Source organism: Lolium rigidum, chromosome 7, assembly GCF_022539505.1.
Source record: "Lolium rigidum isolate FL_2022 chromosome 7, APGP_CSIRO_Lrig_0.1, whole genome shotgun sequence".
NCBI lineage: Eukaryota > Viridiplantae > Streptophyta > Magnoliopsida > Poales > Poaceae > Lolium > Lolium rigidum.
In genome coordinates, this window is record NC_061514.1 from 258,170,501 (window position 1) to 258,191,131 (window position 20,631).

At 41.3% G+C, this 20,631-nt stretch overlaps 1 protein-coding gene and 1 long non-coding RNA gene across 3 annotated transcripts; one reads left to right on the forward strand and one right to left on the reverse strand.

Annotated features, from left to right (window-relative positions):
- Positions 1 to 624: 624 nt before the first annotated feature.
- Positions 625 to 3,774, forward strand: LOC124675664 (glucan endo-1,3-beta-glucosidase 14-like). 2 transcript variants are annotated; one of them, XM_047211736.1, is made up of 3 exons: positions 625 to 914; positions 1,250 to 2,286; positions 3,376 to 3,774. In XM_047211736.1, the coding sequence occupies exons 1-3, from the start codon at positions 839 to 841 to the stop codon at positions 3,430 to 3,432; spliced, it is 1,170 nt and encodes a 389-aa protein (XP_047067692.1). In that variant the 5' UTR covers positions 625 to 838; the 3' UTR covers positions 3,433 to 3,774. The 2 variants fall into 2 exon arrangements, with proteins under 2 accessions (XP_047067692.1, XP_047067693.1); XM_047211737.1 differs by having other exon boundaries at positions 1,253 to 2,286.
- A 6,349-nt stretch (positions 3,775 to 10,123) lies between these two features.
- On the reverse strand, positions 10,124 to 10,937 carry LOC124678402. Its single transcript, XR_006994454.1, has 3 exons — positions 10,851 to 10,937; positions 10,624 to 10,780; positions 10,124 to 10,316 (listed from the first exon to the last, which is right to left on the reverse strand). It is a non-coding gene; the product is annotated as an uncharacterized LOC124678402 (long non-coding RNA).
- Between the last annotated feature and the right edge of the window lie 9,694 nt (positions 10,938 to 20,631).

Sequence of the window (20,631 nt, forward strand, 5' to 3'; positions counted from 1 at the left end):
GACATACACCTTCCTCCAAGAAAAAATGAAGTGAGTGGGCTGCTGGTTGGGGTTGAGCTGAATATATAGCAAAGGGAGCTTTAGCACCGGTTTGTGTTACGAACCGGTGCTAATGAGCAGAACCTTTAGCACCGGTTCGTGTTACGAACCGGTGCTAAAGATACGGCACGAACCGGTGCAAATGCTCCTGCGGATCCCCTGGACGTTCAGACAGCACAAACCGGTGCAAATGACCCCCTTTAGCACCGGTTCGTGCCAAATCCGGTACAAAATCTCTTGGGAGCAAAGAACCAAAGCCCTTGTTTCTACTAGTGATGTTTGAACGTGGTTTGTCTGATTTAGTATGAATTCGCCTATATTTATTCATATTTTTACATCCATCCTGGACTCGTCGTTGGGAATATGGACCTCCCCGGACCAAATTTTACATCATCCGACGCTAAATAGCGCCGGATTTCGGCATGGGGAGTCCCAATAGCTGGAGATGCTCTTACACTATACGTTGCATCCACCGTACTAGTTTGGAGAAAGGAAAAGCGGTAAGAAATTGAGGTTACGCGTCTTTCTAATTTCTCTGATGGATACAGGACAGCTGCTCGACGAGCCAATGTAGGTGTGCCACTTCTTGTTCCTTTTCGAACTCATTGGCCTCTTTATCTTTCTATCTGCTCTGGATCGAGGAGATGTCACATGCAGCCAAAGTCCAATACACTAAAACTCAACATGCTTTAGCAACCAGTGGCAGTGGGAATCCATACACCGGTACCGAAGGAGCCCTGAGGTCTCGGCTCATCGATCGACCTTTGCCGGTTGTGGCTGGAGCGCTGGAATTGGAGCCATGGCCGTGGCGGAGCCGTCGCCGCTACCTCACAGCTGCTTCCTGCTCGTCTTCACGATCCTCCTCACAGCATCCGGTGAGCGCCGTGCTACCTGTAACCTTGTCACATAACTGTCGTTGTTGGTAATTAAAGAGGGTTTTTTTGCCGAGAGTACTGAGGATTAATTAAACTAGAAACTCAGGTGCCTTGTTTATCGAGTACACTGCTCGCATCAAGCTCCAACAATCTGAGAGTGATCCTAGTTGTCTCACTCAACTGAGAAAAAAATGAGACGAACAGGGGAGAAACCACCGTGGTATTCAATTAAGAGAGTGCTGAGGCTCGAAGCCTCGTGTGCTGCCTAGCGCACCACCTCATGTGCTAAACCGTAAAACCCCAAGTCTTTCTCACTCAGTTGTAATTGCATGCAGCAGATGAAACGATAACAGCTGGAGTGTCGATCGGAGTCAACTATGGGCAGATCGCCGACAACCTCCCTTCTCCATCCCGGGTTTCATGGCTGGTCCGGTCGATGCAGGTGAGCAAGGTGAAGCTGTACGACGCGGATCAGAACGTCTTGAATGCATTTCTCGACACGGGCGTGGAGTTCGTCATCGGCATCGGGAACGAGAACGTGTCGGCGATGGTTGACCCAGCGACCGCGCAGGCGTGGATCAAGAACCACGTCCAGCCGTACCTCTCTAGTACGGGCACACAGATCACCTGCATCACTGTCGGGAACGAGGTGTTCAAGGGCAACGACGCTGCACTCAAGGACAACCTCCTGCCGGCCATCAAGTCCATCTACGGGGCCCTCGCAGTGCTAGGGCTGCAGCGACAGGTGAACGTCACCACGGCGCACTCCCTGGACATCATGGGCAGTTCCTACCCTCCCTCGGCCGGCACGTTCCGGGTTGACGTCGTGCCGTACATTGCCCCGCTCGTCGACTTCCTGTCGATGGCGAGGTCGCCGTTCCTCATCAATTGCTACCCCTACTTCGCCTACAAGGATGATCCCAACAGTGTGCCACTGGAGTACGTGCTCTTCCAGCCCAACGCTGGAGGGACCGACACCACCACAGGGTTGCACTACGACAACATGTTGTACGCCCAGGTGGACTCGGTGTATGCCGCGATCCAGGCCCTAGGCCACACCGATGTCGATGTGAAGATCTCCGAGACCGGGTGGCCGTCAAAGGGCGACCCTGACGAGGCGGGCGCCACGCCACAGTACGCCAGGATCTACATGGGGAACCTGCTACGGAGGATCGAGATGAAGCAGGGGACACCGTTGCGGCCTGTTGTGCCAATAGACGTCTATGTGTTCGCGTTGTTCAATGAGAACCTGAAGCCCGGGCCGGCTTCCGAGCGGAACTATGGGCTGTTCAACCCTGACGGCACTCCGGTCTACGATGTCGGGCTTCGCGGGTACCTGCCGCCGATAGACAAATCGGATGGCACGCGAACGGTAAGGATCTTAAGTCTACAGTCTTCATGTTCTCACATCCTGCAAATTTGTTGAAACTATCTGAATATCGATCATAAGTAGTAGAATAGTAGAAAGGTAAAGCTATAGACCAAATCAACGAATCATGAGATACAAAGGCAAACCAAAAGAAAAGCCAGTGGTGACAACATGATAGCAAACAAACAAGAAGAGAAAATAAATACCATCAGAATCATGAACAATTGGCTGTTTCTCGAACTGAATATCCCACTCCCAGCACCCATATATCAGCTGAAGCAATCAATCAAAGAGGAGCCAACAGCAGGAGGAATAGCCGATGGAAAGAAAGGATTAGCACCTGCAGGAGCCGCATCATTTTTTTTTTTTGCAGGGAAGGAGCCGCAACATGTGGAACATGCAGCGTGGCATCTGCATCTCCCAAGGGCAGCGCCGACGCGAAGACGGAGGCAGCGAGAAAGGGGAATGCGCACTGCGCCAGCATCCACAACCACCAAGCACGACCCCGAAGGGAGAGGTGGTGGCGAGGAAGAGGGTGAGGAGGTCGCCACCAGCTGCATGGGATAGAGGAGGGAAGGTGAGGCCCATAACTACCTCGGTATGCATGGTGGCTAGAGGGGTGAGAAGAAGCCGGCCCTAGAGAGAGGTAGTCGATGGTAATGTGAAGAGAGAGAACCATGGGAATCGCGCCCATCTTCCGCTTTGACTGGATCATTGAGATCTAGGCCAAAGCCATATCACCAACAAACCGGAAAACCGGGAACCGCCGAGGCAAAAAGTAAGGAGCTGAGCCACCAGTTGCGAAATAAGAAACCACCGGCAATGAGAGGTCGTAGGGAGTTTACAGTGCTAAAGGAAAGAAATCAGTTTTACAAAAGGAAATGTCTAGTGCATAACTGCAGGATTTGCACGTGTACAGTATCTAAAGGCGGACGTGGTATGGCTATGGTTTCAGCAGAACAGTTCAGCTTTAATATAAGTAGCTATGCAATGTCTTAAAATCTTTGCGAGACAACGTTGTCGTATTTTACGTTTCAGCTTTGTATGATACCTGAATCTGACATGCAGCAAAATGGTTCTCGTCTTTTGCAGGTGGTTCACTTGTTTGCCATCATCGCCATTGCATCTATCACTGTCATGTTATCCTGATAGTATATACTCTTGACCACTACACGCTGTAAAGCGGATGAAGATGTTGAGCCAGAGGATCGCTTGCAGCTAGGGATTCCACTTCGAGATATTCCTTTTTCGAAACAGGAGGAAAGGCGTTGTGTGTTCGAGAATTGGTTGGAAGAGGATGCATCATCAAAATATCCAATGCAGATAGTCATCAATTTATTGATGGAGTATCGTATTGGTATAGGCACAGATTATTGGTATTGGATGTATAGTTAGGTTGTGCTAGTAAAATCAGCTCCGCTGATTATTCCCATGGCAGAAGGGAGATACCCTTTCTTTAGCAAATGATGAATATGAAGTCCGGGTGTACTGTTGATCGATATTTATTACCTTTCTCTAAGATGTCTGTGAACTGTGGTCGTCAGAAATACACAGCTAACCATTACTGTGAAGTTAGCTCCATACTAACGAGATGAGTTAGAACTAGCTGCATGGACATAAATAGGATTCCTCATGATTCATTCTGGAGATATCTTCTCTTTGAAACTGTATAGTACTCCGTAGTTGAATACGACTGTAACAAACTACCGAAGATAAATCCAGGCAGACCAAGGCTGCCAATTGTCACATGCATTGTTCTTCCCATCATTCATGCTTTACTGTACTAGATGACCCGGTGCGCCCCGGCGCACAGGCAAATGCAAGACAGTACTGTAACCGTATGTTTTATGCTGCTGACGGTTGTTTAGTTGTCCAAGAATCCATTAGGTCTTTGAGAGCTGCTGCATAGGCGATCTTTTTCAAAGAAAATAAAACATAAGTTTTACTTGGCTGATGTCTGTATAGTTTTCCAAGAATTCAATATGTCTTTGAGAGCTCTTAAGCTTTTATAAACAATCCTTTTAAAAGACAATAAAAATTTCCAAGCAACTGTCTAACACATGTACAATACAGGAGCAACATTTGCTGCATCCAACCATTTGTTCATAGCAAAGAAAAATAAATGTGTATAAATATACTTTTTTTGGTGCCATCAACACATACAATAAGTACAACTGAAATAGTATAATTTCCTTCAATAAGAATACACCATCATCCTCACCAAGAATCAAAGAACAAATGCGCACAGGCCACACCAAGTGGTACTTATCATACTTGCATATACCAAGATCACCATACATCATCATGCCATATCTATTAAAATATATAGATTCTTCGATATATATGTCAAATACAAACTGGAGTAATTTATATTTTCCAATGAATGTTGATAGCTAGTGAAACATGCTGCTATGTGTCTGCTTTGAACTGCCTGCATATTTACATACATGCATCCTTAATTTGGTGGCACTTTGTCTCATCTGATTTATCTAATGCATCAAAAGTTGCAGTAACCTCACTGAAATCTTTTAGGATTTGCTAGCACATCTAAGAAGGATCACATGATTCGAGATAACAAAAAATACGGTAGTTCCGATTTCTTGGCAATATGGCCAATTACATTACTTACATGTATATTGTGCTGCTATATTTGGATGCAGACAAAAAGACCACAACATTCGATCACTCACAGTGCCATATGTAACAGAAAAAGACCAGCATGAATCGATTTAGCTAGAGGAAGCTTCAAATCCTATCGAAAAAGAAGGAGCAAAGACCGGGACAGGAGCGATGCCTTGTCTTATCACAAGGCTTCATAATGGCAGTTGAAAATGCAACTTTCCAATCTTCCTTACCTGATCACAAACAGAGTAAATATCAATGTGGGCATAGTACTATGTAGCAAAAGAATAATCAGACAATGAAAATTATATATACCAGATGAAACAAAAAAGTTCAGATGGACACAAAAATATTCAGCTAATTCGGTACAAACATGTGTAAAAGGAAGTATAAAATCAATTGGAAACAGCGGTATTTACCTGTTGGGCAAGTAAAGAGGGATGACAAACAACCTTCTTGCATTTAGCAGTTTCAGCGTCTGATGTAACACCATACACTGGCATGCATGATTATCACATAAGGGATAAGAACTACCTGACACTCTGGCTTATTTATCATATAGGTACCACCATAAACAATCCTTAGACCTGGGGCTCAAGGGAACATGCTGATAGGCGCTAAAGGCAATAGATCAGAATGCAGCAAGGCACATAGCCGCTGACGATAACAGTGCCATGCTCAAAGACTCCCTTGTCATGCTACTTGCTCGGCTACTTTAGTACAATATCCGGTCTAGAAACCAGCACGAGTTTGTTTCCTGAAGCAAATAAAAGTAATCAGATATTGTGCTAAAATATTGTGGTTATAACATAAGAGAGGCGAGGATTAGGACAGAAACATGAGCTCAAGGACACTAAACCTACATCAATGTGATTGTGGTTTCAGAATTAGTATGATCTCCTAGATGCATATAAAAATCAAAAAGATAGATATACTGCAAAAATCTGGCAAGGTAGAAGTTTCGAGCTTGAATATGCATTGCCCAATCCTAGTTCTAGAAATTTACATCTTACATTCACTAAATCCTGCAATTAAGTAAAAGGCTACATATAACTTGATTTTACATGAGGCAATAATGAAAGTATCAATACTTAACAGCAGAAAAACAGTAGCATAAAAATCAGAGACGGTACCTGTTCTTAGAAAAAAGAGGTGCGCTAGATTTATGCCTATTCTGGAAGATCCAAACAAAGCATATCTTTTCTCACGCTTGTTAACCACTGTGTAGAAATGACAAATGAAATAAATAATCTACCATTTAAAACCACCCTACCTTTCAAACACCTCAAATACCTCTACATGATTGTCATGGTGGCTATGTCTGAGAGTACCGATGATTGCTAAAAGGAAAAAATTAGCAGCAAATGCTAGTATCATTCTCGAGCAGATCACCTTCTTCCAATCCAGCGCTGTTTGACTACTCTGACCACAGGAAACTCTGCCAATTGCTATTGCTCTGTTCTCAGTTCAGTGTGCTCCTATGTGTCTGTTACAAAGGGAAACACAAAACTGAACCTTCTGAAAGATTCATTTAGACAATGAAAAAGATGGTAGAATCGGAGGTAGTCTCTGTTTTAAAAATGCCCTTACTTAAGTAATCATTAGACATTAAAATGGTGATAATTAAGACAGCTATGCCACACAGATTTGAGTAACAAATATATCTAAAACCAAAGATGTCATCTTTTCTGTCTTGTTTTCTCCCCATAAGAAACTTGTCAAATTCTGTAGAGCATGCTATCTTCTTATGTACACTATCTCGTTTGGTTACCTCGTATGCTTTTTAGCTACCTCGTTTAGTCGTTTACTTCATTTCTACATAACCAAACGTCAGAGCAACAACCATATATGCATGAGATAGTCTCTGTTTCAAAAATTAAATTACTGAAGTAACCCTCCCATGCCACAAGTCACAGATGATAGTAACAAACACAACTAACTCCATTGTTCACAACTTATTAGCTAGTAAATAGTAACCCGCATCATAGATGAAGTGAAATATATTGAACCAGAACAGGAAGTAATTTTAACGGCACAAAGGAAGCTAGCATTGCAAGGCCAAACTAATCACAGTTTGCTATGCCAAAACCCATTGATATTTACTAAAAGCTACATAGTACAAAATCTTAATTCAATACGTGTACAATGCTACAATAATCTACACACAACCATGGATAGAACATTTCAGTTGAAAGCCACATCTACGTTTTATACCTCATCTAGTACAGGAGTGTATGTAGTAATCAGGGGATGCCAAATTAGCTTCTTCCTTTTGAAGTAGCCAACTGCTTTCATCTGCAGGAAAAGTACAGTAGATCGCTAGTAACAATTTTTCATTCTTTTCTCCCAGCTACATGTTGCACAACACAACAAAGTATGTTTACCTCGAAACTTCTTGATGCATCACAATCTTTCTTGATCACCTTCACTGCATCATGGACGACCTTCTTTGACATCTGCCCAAAAGCTGCAGATCTGCAGCCCCCTTGTACCAAACTACCAAGTCCTAGCTTAATGACATTTTCAGCCGGGTTCTAAGCAAAGCTCGTCCGTGGTCTTAACAGCCATTCCTACCGCATGTCCAGTCTACTGCATCGTCCGCTCTGGTCACACATGCTCGTCGCCGCCCCGTATCGCTTGAGCCACCGCTCGCTGATTCCAATCATGGGCGGTGCATGAGAAAAATCAACATTAACCAACTCGAGAGACCTACCAAGGAGAAGAGGACATTAAATTTCCGCAAGTTACATATATTAAACATGTCAAATACATATATAGATGAACAAATCACATATGGGGAAAACCACATGGAGTATCCTCCTTCCAATAGTAAAAGCCAATGCATCACAAAACTATAAATCTTCTAGTTGGGCTTTCCCCATTTGGAAAATCAGAACTATAGCTTTTCTGTTGAGAACCGATGAGGAAGCAGCCCTAAAGGACTACAAGTTTTGTGTTGATACCCAATAAAAAACATTGTGCACGTAAGCATGACATTGACACGAGTTAATTGTACATTATCAAGCACCAATAACACATATCTGAATAGCAGAATAACATCCACAATGAGTTGGACCGGCGCATATATTATTGCAAGCTAAATGCACTGATGTAGGAAATCATAGTTATTAGCAAAGCAAGTTAAATGTTCAGAGGATGGCGGGAGCAATGGATCAATGAAATAATTACATAGAGAATGAATGTTAGTGAATGGGAGATGAATCTTCACGTGAGATAGAAGAAATAAAATAGGATGAGCTCACATTTGATCTAAAATAGCACATTTAGGAATAACCAATTTCTTCCTCAATATGCAAGTACCCAGAACAAAAACACTTTCAGATCATTGGTGCAAACCCTGATGCTTTTCAAATAGGGAAGCACACAACTACTATGGAAATGATACAAAAGAGCAGACTTGCAACTTAAAAAAATTATACACCAGTGCACCTACAGATGTTCATTTATATTCAGAAGAAGAAGAAAACAAAGCTTGTGTTGAGATAGCGTTAACTAAAAGAACCAAAAAACATAGCTAAGAGAATACTCACATGTTTGGCTTCCAGTAAATCTATATTTTCATTCTGCAGGAGTATTCCGAAAATTAGTAAATTTGCATCTGTCAATGCAGCTTCCTAGAAAGTCATCTAGCAATGCTTGAGCGCAAAATCAATTTAGCCTCCAAACTGGCCTCGAAAAAAGAGTTGGCAGAAAAGAGAGAGGATACACATATTAGTATCAGTACACAATATTGTATAGAAAGAAGTTCAAATGCAGGTGCAACATCCAAATTATCTGGCGAGAAGTACATGAAGAAACATACTTATGATGGTTGTTTAGCCCATATTCACCTAATAGATGACCCATTGCGCCCTGGCGCAAAGGCATAAGCGATAAACTATTAACTATAGGTTTTGCCCATGCGGTTATACATGACCCTAGTGCTAAGGAAGCATGTGTTTGCAGACAACCTATTCTCTTCGATTCATATTAAGTGTTGATTATTTTGTACAAAGCTGTGGTGATTCAGCAATACCTATTATGGATCATAAGGAGTATTTCATGCAAAGTACATTTCATTATTTACAGGAATGTCGAAGAAATATCCAGAGTAATAGCACCAGAAAAAAAAGTTGGTGCCAAAATTTGAACTACGAGCCAAACTACATAACAAACTGCAAAACCATTAACCGAATGGAAGACCGAAAATAAATCAAGTGAATTTGCAGAAAAGTTTTAAAGCTATGATACAAATGCAGTAGGGTAGAGTAAACCGAAGAAAGGTAAATGCTTGACTCTCTAGAACTCTGTAAAATTGGTTTACATTGTTTGGCCACAAAACGAACATGCTAAGCCTTCTACTGAGTACGACAACCCAACCTTTGGCAGATTAAACATCTTCAGGACACCTTATATAAGCAACAAGATCCATGTAGGCATAGAAATCAAACGTGTGCTCAATCAAAGCAGCGAGCAAAGCCAGTTGGAAGTACCAATGCCACAAAATAACCAACTATGAAAGCATAGTCATGTAAAAACCTAGTGTCAATGACAGGCTAGTCATATAAACAAATTTGAGCTAGGTGAAATTATATATTAAGATCAATAGCATATATATGCATAAGACATAATTTAACAGAAAGAAAGATCAGGAAAAGCCATTGGCAGCGAATAAAATAACTGCACTGAAAATGGCCAACATACACAGAAAAGAAAGTGATTTCTGGTGGTCTATAGCCAAGTTTCAACAGGTCAGGCGTTAGTTAAGGGCTTATGACCGATAACTGGTCATAACCTGGAATGTCCTTCCTAGCTGAAAAAAAATATAGAGTTGTATTTTTAAGAACATGAATGGACGCCAAAGAGAAAATCTGGAGCGTTAAGCGCTAGCTTTACCTATCTTAAATTCATACCCCTGTATAACCTTCTCAGCAAAAAGACACATTAACACCAACGGTGTGATAAAATATATGAACATTCGATCAATCTCGTATACTTGAAAATTTAAAAAGGTCATCACGAGCAAGCACGTGATTGCTGTCCCTCCCCATCCATGAGCAAGCCTATGACTGTTGTCTTCCCCATCCACGAGCAAGCCTGTGACTGCTGTCCTCCCCGTCCATGAGTAAGACATCATTTAACTATGCTCAAGTGGCAGGATGTCATCATCAACTGCCCCCGTTAATAAAAAATCAATGTGGTTAAGGGGATACCTGGAGGCTGGATCGTCTTGGCCGAGAGCCGGAGGCATCAGACAAGCATGTTAATGGAGCGGAGAGACGCCCGCATGCAGACCATGTCGTGACGAGTGCAGGCGGTAGGGTTGGCCTGCAACCTTCATAGCGCCGCCTCCAACTCCCGCCCATCGCGAACACCGGAAGCCGGGAAACTGACAGACGAGGATCCTTGGGCTGCAGAATAAAGCGTAATCTAGATACTATTATAGATATATTAGCTATCAGTATACCGGTCAACTATTTCAAGAGAAGAACCTAACAGCAAGAAAGCTTTATACTACAACCGATTAGCAACCAACAGAAACTAAGAGAATTCTGAGATACATTGAAGAAATACGATAAGCAACAGAAACATTCTAGGCATCTTAGATTTAAATGAAAATATTAACACGAAGTGTGCATCAGACAAGTAAGAGACGGTAGCAACAATACATATAAAACAACCGCAAGTTAAATCACACAAAATGCGAGAAATCTTTACCTGCAAAATTCGACCATAGGAGAGACTACCACAAATCCACAACTTTGGCAAAATGTAGTTGTAACTGAAACAAGCATGTTTAATTCTAATCATCGTGTACCCTTTCTGTGAACATGTGACACTATATCTTGCAGGTCTATGTAGAGTCAGTCTCATCCTGCAACATCATAACCATGAATTAGGCACCTAGCACCTACATCACGTACGAATCAGCAGCAGCAGCTCACCTAGGATGTACATCACGTACGAATCAGCAGCAACAGCTCATGCTTGCAGGTCCGCCTCAGTTTGGCGGGCGAATTAAGTCAAGCCGTTGTAATATCCCAGGTATTGGGGTTACAAAAATAGAGGAAACAGATGTGTGCATTGCATTCATGCATAGAAAATCTGGGGAATTTTCGCGCTTTAAAGTAAAACGATCACGATGAATCGAAGTTTCACTTGACCTTGGTGGAATTGAAGTAGCTCATCAAGTCAAGTGCTATAAACCTCAATGTGACTTTACTAAAACCTTGTTTTGGGTAGAGATGATTTGATCTAAGGGGTTAGATCAAATGGAATTAAAACCAACACAAGAACATATGAATCAAGGAACAATTACTGGATCTTATTAAAGATCATAACATTGAATTCCTTGCCATAACCTATGAACATAAATCTATTTGGAAATTAAGTAACAATAACTGGAGAAACTATTCTTCACTTATCTTCTCCATGTCTTAAACTCATCCATGCTCTATTCATAAACCCTATGATATCCATTCTACTTTAACCGTGGAAACAAGACAAGGAGATTCAACTTAAGAAATATATATTCTTCCCTATTCCGAATAGTTTTACATCAAACCTAGAGAGGTGAGAGTTCTATTATAATTATTAGAGAAGCAATAACAAACCTTGAGTTAAACCTTGGATATACATCCAAGTATTCAGATCATCATCTCTAAGAGAAACCCTAGGATATCATCCAAGAGAATTCCTAGAGAGATAAACCAACTAAGTTAGACAATTGAATCTTTAGCTTGGCTACCTAAATAAACATTAGGAGTACACCATAAACCCTAGAATAACTGTTCTTAAATGAGAGAGCGCAACCTATGGTGTTATACTCAAGCTAGTTGAGGCAACACCTGAATTTGAGGGAGAGAACTATCCCTATACCAGATGATTATATCATTATTCCCTGGAAAGCACCCTAAGTTAAAATATCAGACATTCTCCTGGGATATAAACTAATGAGGCAACCATAGTAGTCTCATTTAAAGATGTAAATTAGAAGTACTATACCTTAGTTGATCAAGACAATGCTTGATCATGGAAGAGAGAAACCTATTTAGTGAGAGATACCTTAGGAATCCAAACCTTGATCATTATAAATTGAGTGATGATCATAAACCCTAAGAACTTGAGGTAGAGATATTAAGAACAAGTGGATCATGCTTAATCCATGACCATGCTTTTGAGAAATAGGAGAATAATCCAAATGCTAACACTTATATGACTAGTAGATCTTATTCACCACATGGAATCATAGGGGGATCACTAGTAAGCAAACCTAGACTTATATCCCAACCTTTACTTGTGAACCATTTGGTGATCATAAGTAGAATCCTACCATATCTATATTTCATAAAAGAAAGAACCTAAGAAAACCTTAGAGTAAAACTCCATAATTAATATGGTGAGAAACCATCTATCTATATGACCAAAGTTAACTATAAAAAGAACTATAACAACTTCAGTTACTTTAATGATAAATTGAGGATATCAATAGAAGTTAATTGGGAGAAGACAACACTAAAGGAGCACATGAAATATTAAGCAAGTAACCATTTTATCATATCATCGGGGAGAGTAAACCTAACCAATGCAATATGGTGGCATTGTATCTCCATAACCAGAATTGCATCCTCATTAATATCTTATGCTGCAATCCTTGAACATAAGAAATTCTTGTGCTATATTCTATAATTAAAATCCATAAGTGGTGATCAACCACTTATCTTTATGATTAGAACCAAACGATAATGAGAGTAGTATCTACTTTAGGTATTTCAAGGTGTTAGTGCTAGATCTGAGAAAGGAGTTACAAACGAACTTACAAGACCTTAAATATTAATGAGACATCTTATCAAGCCTAACAAAATATTCTTAGAGCCAAGAGAGGAATAAATTGAATTATCATAATTAAGAACATTACTTAACAAGTTAACCATATTCAAATGCAAGTGTACAAACAATATGGTTAAACACATAATCAAGATTCACTCAAAATTCTATCATGAAAAAGAAAGCAAGTTAGAATTAATTCTACAAGAAAAAGGGGATTAAAGTGAGCACCTAAAATCATATGTAATTAAAAATTACAATAAAGTTCACATATTTTAAATGATTATTCGAAAACAATACAGTAACACCATGACTCTTGTATTAGTCTTCATGAAAGCCAAATTAATAAACATCTGCAAAACAAACAAGAATTCAAATGTGAATTAAAACAGATTAGAAAATAGAAAATGAAAACAGAAAATAAAACAGAAAAAAAGAGGAGAAAAGGACTCACCTGGCTTACCTGACGGGCCACCGCAGTCCAGCCCGAGCCCAGCAGCAGCCCAATTACCGACCCACGTACCTCTTCGTCAAAAAGAACGAGGGAGGGGTCGTCCTCATCTTCTTCCTCGCGTGGCGGACAGCAAGACGTCGTTCCTCCTTTCTCCTCGGCGCTGGCAGCTTCTCCTCGCCCGGCGTGGTGACGAGGCAACCTCCTGGCACCATATAAAGCCCCCACGACGAACCCTCGCCCCAGTTCTTTTCCCTCTGCTCCAAAATTTCTCCCAGACGGAAACCCTAGCCACCGGTCGATTCTCACCGGCGACGAATGGAGCATCCCCAGGCCCCGCCGTGAGCGCCACTGTGACCGTCGTCCTCGACTTGGTCACCGTACGCCTGGAATCGAGCCAACACGCCTTCAATCGACCACGCCTGGCCATCTTCTCCGACGCCGGTAATGGCTCAATCCGGCGATTTGGGCCAGCTCCGACCTCGCCGTCAAGCCATACGTGCTTCTGGTGAGCTCCTCAATCTCCCAGTGTGCTCGCTTTGCTCGATTGTGATCCGTAGCCTCGCCACACCGTGAGCCTGCGAGCACCGCCGTTTCACCTCGCCGCCGGCCACTCTCCGATGACCAATAATTAGCGGCGAGACCACCGTTAGGTTCCCCGAGTCACGCTGATTCGAATGAGCATGCGCGCCACACCGCGGAAGTCCTCTAGCGTCGACATCGACTTCGATTGGCCGCCGGAGATGAGCTCCGTTGCCACGTTTTGATTTTGACCAGTCAACTGCCAACGTGGCAGCTGACTTGGCCAAGGCCCACTAGTCAGTGAGCGAGGGTAAGTTAGCCCGGGTGTAATTAGCCTTTCCAGTTTAAATTTAAATTTCCTAAATTGCTGAAACTTCACTTGAATTTGTAAAATTCATTTTAGCTCAGAAAAATATAAATGAGATATCAAAATGTTCCTGAAAATAAGATCTATCCAATAAAAATATAATATGAAATTTTTATTTTTAATAAAAATTTAATTATTTAATACCTAATAATGAAGCCTTTTCTTTTATTTTTTATTGAATTACAATTCAATAATTAGGAAAATTCTCCAATATTAAATAAAGCTAGTAAATAAATAAAGAAAACACTAAAATTAATTTTCTTTATTTATTTTATTAAATCCTTATTAGAAGGATTTAAACCCTAATTAATAATTACCTTAATTATTAATCCTTTACAAAAATAATAAAAAGCCAAATTCAATATTATTTTTATTTCTAAGTTATTAATAACTTCAACTTTATAATGAAGTTACTAATCCAAGAATTATAGGGTAATTAGGAAACCCTAGTTCCACTATAAACAAAGTAATAACCTCATAATTTCATGTGTAATCCTCAAACCCTAATTCCACTAGAAACCCTAGCTCCACTATTTTATGTGAACCCTAAAATTGTTTCCAAACCTAACCCCAAATAACATGTGATCATATTACTTCATTAGTAATCATAGACTCATATTTAGCAACTCAATGCTTGCTCAAATCCACATAAAATATGGGAACCATATCACTACTAATTAGCATCCCATGTGTTCATCTCCATCAGACCAAGTTGATCAAATAGGATCAACCAAGTATAAACCCTAGCTCTTATCCTTAGAATTGTCAATCTTATTTACCCATGCTTAGCATCACACCATTGTGATGAACTCCAAAAGCAATCATGTCAATATTATACATCCTATTCCATACCCACTAAAACCTACTAGTGTGGAATACTTATCAACAATCCTATTTAGGAGCCAATTATTCCTTACTTAATAGAACTAACAGTAAAACCTAGACCACCTCAACCCTAATTGATATACATCTTATTATTTAAGAAGTATGTTCTTCAAAAGTTATTCTTTTGAAGAAAATAAGGAATCATCATCAACCCTACCTATCAGGACCTATAAATTCTAGCCAGCTATCCCCAACAAGATGAACCAACAATTAATAGCAACCATGTATAAATAATTGCTTAGGAAGCCTAGGCCTAACTCAACCTTACAAGCCCTAGGTGTTGAGGAATCCAACTTTGTTGGGATTTATCTACTACTTACTCCAGAAGCAGTGGAAACCAAAGTAAACCATAGAACCCCACAACCCTAATTATCGTACTTGTTCTTTATTAAAGAACATGTTCTTCAAAAGTTATTCTTTTGAAGTATATGGTAATTAATCATTAACCATACCATGTAGTGTTAAAACCAACCACTATTAATTACATGAAGATGATACCAAATGTTATAGTTGTGTGCTATTAAGCTCCTTGTTATTATATATTGCAGACACTCGTTCATGATACCATGTAACCACACCTGAATAAGAACCTTGTTTGTGAATCACCCTAAAAGTGCAACACATCCTAAACAAATCATTTCAATTCACTAATCCTAAATTATCGGGGTTAGGTCACGCTTAGAGCGATTGCATCTCATACTTATGCATTATTGCATCCTTGCCAATCTTTTAAACATCGCCCTTATCGGACGATGATGCTATTTCAGAATTTGGAGTTATTGCGCACCGAAGACCTTGCCTGCATAATCTTGCAGTCAAGAAAGGCAAGTTCATCACTTGCTCATGTCATTTGAGTATTTCTATCAAATTACTTGCAAAGTACTATGATTATCACTATTGCATAAAAACCAAAACCACTACTTTCATAACTATGAATATGACTATGTGGTGGGCAATGGAACCATGGATTGTGTTGATATGGTGGAGGTTCCATTGCAAGGGTTTATATCCATCTAGGATTAAACAACAAATGTCGCCGAGTGATTCTTGTGCCGTAATACCCGTGTTAACCATAAGATCCGGAGTGGGACGGAGTAGTCAAAAGTGTTTCCACCTCTCGTTCATCAACGGATGCGCTTACCGTAGCAGCTTGTATCCGGCGGAACAACCGGAGGGTGGGGATCCCATTCTAATTCCCCACGGTAATGCAATGCTTACCGTAGCAGTTGTGTCTTGCGGAACAACCGGAGGGTGGGGATCCCATTCTAATTCCCCACGGTAATGCGGTCTATGATGGGTTGCAGCTACCGGCATAGGAGTGTATGGTAGAGCCCAACACCTGTCGTCGTGGTCGGGGTCCACCCCGAAATCTACTCGGAATAATGGGACCGGCGTGGACCCAGGGTCGGGGCATGCAACAAAGGGTGGGTGTTCGAGGTAGCGGAGGAACATGATTGGCTAGACCTTATACCGGGCCTCACACCAAAGGAAGTGTGGACGGGGAGTACGCCCGGTTGGCACCAAGGTTAAGATCTCTTATGGGTAAAGCAACACACCTCTGCGAGTGTAAAGAACCGTGACCTGTCACTCCCTCGTTCCGGGATATGGAACTGCGAACGCGGCCGGAAAGGATCTCCATGAAGTTCTAGTAAACCGGTGAAGGCTGACGGACATAGTTCTTCTGAATAAAAGCAACCTTTTGAAGAAATGGTTATGAAAACTTGCATTGGTATTAGACTTTCTGGTCTAATGTTGTAGCTAGTGCATTAAACACCTCTTTCCTATAATGAACTTGTTGAGTACGCTCGTACTCATCCCACTCTTAAATCCCCTGCTTAGATATGGAGGCATCGAAGGAGGATCTAAAGTGCGACTTGAAGGCCGAGGAGTCAACAACTACTCCAAGAAACAGGACCCCGTCAGAGGAGTCAGATGCCACATCCAACAAGGAGAAAAACCTAGTTTAGCCATAGAACGGAACTAGCTTCCTAAACCTAGCTCCTATTTAGCTAGAATCTATTCATAGCCCCTATAGCTAGTCAAATACTCTACAAATAGAGTTCGTGATAGGATTAGACTACGAGTCGTTTTTCTGGAGTTAATTTGCAGATTTACCTCATTGTAAAGTAGGAGGTTGTGCTGATCTTATGTAACAGAGTCAATGTTGTAATTCTATAGACATGCCTTGTACCCGCATATGTTTCTGTTGTACCACTCTGAGCGATATAATACTAGTAGAACGGTGTTTCATTGGTGTTATATCAGACTTGCATACTACACCATGCAGTGGTATGCCGGGTCACCACAGCCGTCCTCACCATCGACATCCTATGAGCAAGGAAAAAGAAGATGGAGGCGGCTCTGCTCCTCCTTTCTCGCTGTTGATCTCCACAGCCAACGCCAGAGCTCGAAGCCGTGCAGCAGAGGCGGTGGCCTCTCTCCCCCATCGGTGTTAGAAGCTACAGGCCGGACCCCAAACCTTATATAGGAAAAGGGAGAGAAACCAAATCGGAGTAAGGAATCGAAGAAGAAACTCACCCGAGAAGATGCGGGAGGAAGGAGATGGCGGTCTCGCTCCGATTCGGCCACCCATCCTCATCAAGCCCCGCCGTCTCTGGAAGAGCTCCTCAAGGCGGCGCTCGCGTCGCCACCACTCTCCGCGCTGCCACCCACCTTCATGCGCTCTCCTGCATCTCCTCTTCCGGCCTGCCACCATGGAAAATGGAAACCAACTGAGCTGATGATAGTACAATGTTACAACTAATTTCAGAGTTAATAACTCAAACATAATTCAATACACTCGCCATCAGAAGATTAATTTTTTCAGACCTAGCTTGCAACAACTTTAAGCTGATAAGATACAGTTATACCTACAGGAAAAGATGTACTGTTAAAAAGAAAGTTGGATTGCCTTTATTTTGTAATAACCAAAACTATACAGATGCAACAAAAGGATTATCCAATTAACAAGCATATTAATAGTCCATTAATTTCTGTTTAGCCAAAATATCATTAAACCCACTATGTATACGTAGTCAGAAAAAATCTAGAGCAACTGCAGTTACATGTTTTCCGAAAAGCATATAATTTAGAGCGAGAGATAGACAAGTAGAACCTGCACCACACGATGTGGTGAAAGCAACAGCTTAGATGAATACAATACGATATCACTACAAAAATATATACTCTCTTCGTTCCTAGATATAAAGTGTATAGTTTTTTGAGAAAAGTCTCCAAAATATAAGGTATATTGTATTGGAAAACCTGTGTGGATACTTTTTAAGAGATTTGCTTGTGTGTTCTTATCTTTTGAAAACCCCTCTATTTTATGATGTCAATTATCCAGGATCAATCCCGCCCAAACCTTCTGTAGTTTTCTCTCCATGTGTGTTTCTTAATTTCCGTGCCAAAAACTATACACCTTATATCTAGGAACGGAGGGAGTATTCATTAGGCAATAGCTTGTCAACATCGTAAAAGAGGGGCAAAGAGGTAAACAATTTTAAAAATAGTCGGTAAATTGCATAATACGAACTCTAAAAATCGAAGTAGGGATACTACCTGCGAGGAGTATTGCTTGGATACATCAAAATCCAATCTTCTTCAGTATAGAGGGATACCAACTACTGCCAAAGATATGGATTCATCAGAACTCTAAATATTCATATATGGAAAATATTACCATAAAAATAAATTAAAAATCCAATACACATCCAAATATATATGTAGATCTAGAGAACATGAGCGAGACCTGGCTCTAATCTCTGTGCAAGTCCAAGAATGAGAAATAGCCATCACAGAGCATGCAAGATAACGAATTGGGGAGAAGTAGAAGTGTATAACGGACACAGGGGGTCGCAATGTAGGTAAAGGGCCGTACCTCACCGACCGTGACCGACACCGACCGTGACCGACGCTTCCCTCCTCTGTTCGCCGCCTGCAACATCTGTCTCCGAGCCACTGCACATCCCCGCACCAGAAGAAGTACCGCCGTAATTGGATCTCACGAGGCAGCACCATCACGCAGACCGCGCCCCGCTGTCTCATGTGGGTCCCGATCTGTGCACAGAAAGAGAAAGTGAGAGAGGGACTGCACGCTGCCCATGACGATGAGGAGCACGAGCCTGCAGAGCTCAAACCTAAAAATGGCGCAGAGCTCCACAGCCTTGGGCAACAACCGAAAGCAAGAAAAGGCAGTCTCTACATGGCCAAATATACCTCAGTCACCAATAATTCAGAAGTTGCATAATATTGCACTACTATCAGGCTCACTTTTCATCACAAAACAAGAAGCAAGCCTATGTGCTTGCCAGATCCAGTGTGTTAAAGTAGCACATAAGAAATTGCACAAATAAATCTAAAATATATAGGATTGGGAGCAGGGAGGGAGGAAGGAGAGCTGGGACCGAGCGTCCCATGGATGTATCTCATCCTCTAGGCCAGCGCCGCCCCAAGCGCGCCCTCCACCCATCGCCGCCCCCGGCCAGCCCAGAGAAGTGCTACACTGGCTAGCATGTGCTCATCCATCCAATCGCTACTTTCTCATCAGAAAGTCAATACCTAAGACCTTCTGTAGTTCTGTTAAAAATGTAACTAAATATATGAGTCAAGTGACAACAGCTTGATTATCAAAGGGTTTTCCTAGTATTTAATAGTCTCAGAACATCTGAGAAATCAATCAAGAGAAATATCCAACCTAGAATACATATGTATTATCATATTCCCCTAGTGTACACTTATTAGCATCGGTTGCCGGTGCGCATTGATGCTTAGCGAGAAAAGTCCAGCACACGGAAACGAAAGTATGCATGTAAGTCGTGTTACTTACCGGAAGTGGATGATTACATATAGAACCTACACTCATATAATGCCTGGAGGAGAAGTTTCACTGAAGAGTACATACCAGTAAGACATTTAATCGAACAGCAGCTCCACAACCTTGACACGACCAACTGCATATTGAAAGCAAAAGCCCATATGACCAAAAATATTGTAGAAATTTGAAAGACTATAATAGATATGTGATTTTGATGTAGTATTCCAGAAATAGGTAAGGCTACTTATCATAAATCCAGGAATAAATTCATGTATTGACCATAAGGATTCACAAATGGTCTGATATTCTATCCAATTTATCAAATCACTAAGCAGGGTTCAAGAACGGAGAAACACACACATTGATGCAAAGAGTCATAGGCTCTGGAACTTGTGGAGAGAACCATTGTCACTGCTACAGCCTCGACTCTGCACACGAAAGGACCTGCAGAAGGCAAAAGTAGCGGAGATGAACATGTCTGCACTCCACTAATGTTTTTTAAAGAATTAAATATAAACAAGCTCTTAGTTATATGCACTCGAATAGTTGTTCAAGAATTAAATACATATTGGAAAAATGCAACAGCTACAGATTTCCAGTGGCAGAAAAAATAACTGCTTAAGTACATATATTCCTCAGGTCTGATTATTTTCCAAAAACAACTTAAGATATGTATGTGTCAATAATATTCCAAAAACAACTTAAGATATGTATGTGTCAATAATATTCTAAAGGGGCACCTGGGCTCATCTGTTGTTATATACTTATAATGCAAAATCAAATTATTCTGTAACAAAGAAATATTAGCAGGCATACTCACTGAATCAAATGAATACTCATAGGTGCAAATAGATAGGT

What these genes read in the sequence shown, in the direction of transcription:
- LOC124675664 (XM_047211736.1), top strand. Translation starts at nt 839, where the DNA reads ATGGCCGTGGCGGAGCCGTCGCCGCTACCTCACAGCTGCTTCCTGCTC. An exon ending in GATCCTCCTCACAGCATCCG is followed by an intron (nt 915 to 1,249) that starts GTGAGCGCCGTG and finishes AATTGCATGCAG; the next exon opens with CAGATGAAACGATAACAGCT. An exon ending in AATCGGATGGCACGCGAACG is followed by an intron (nt 2,287 to 3,375) that starts GTAAGGATCTTA and finishes CGTCTTTTGCAG; the next exon opens with GTGGTTCACTTGTTTGCCAT.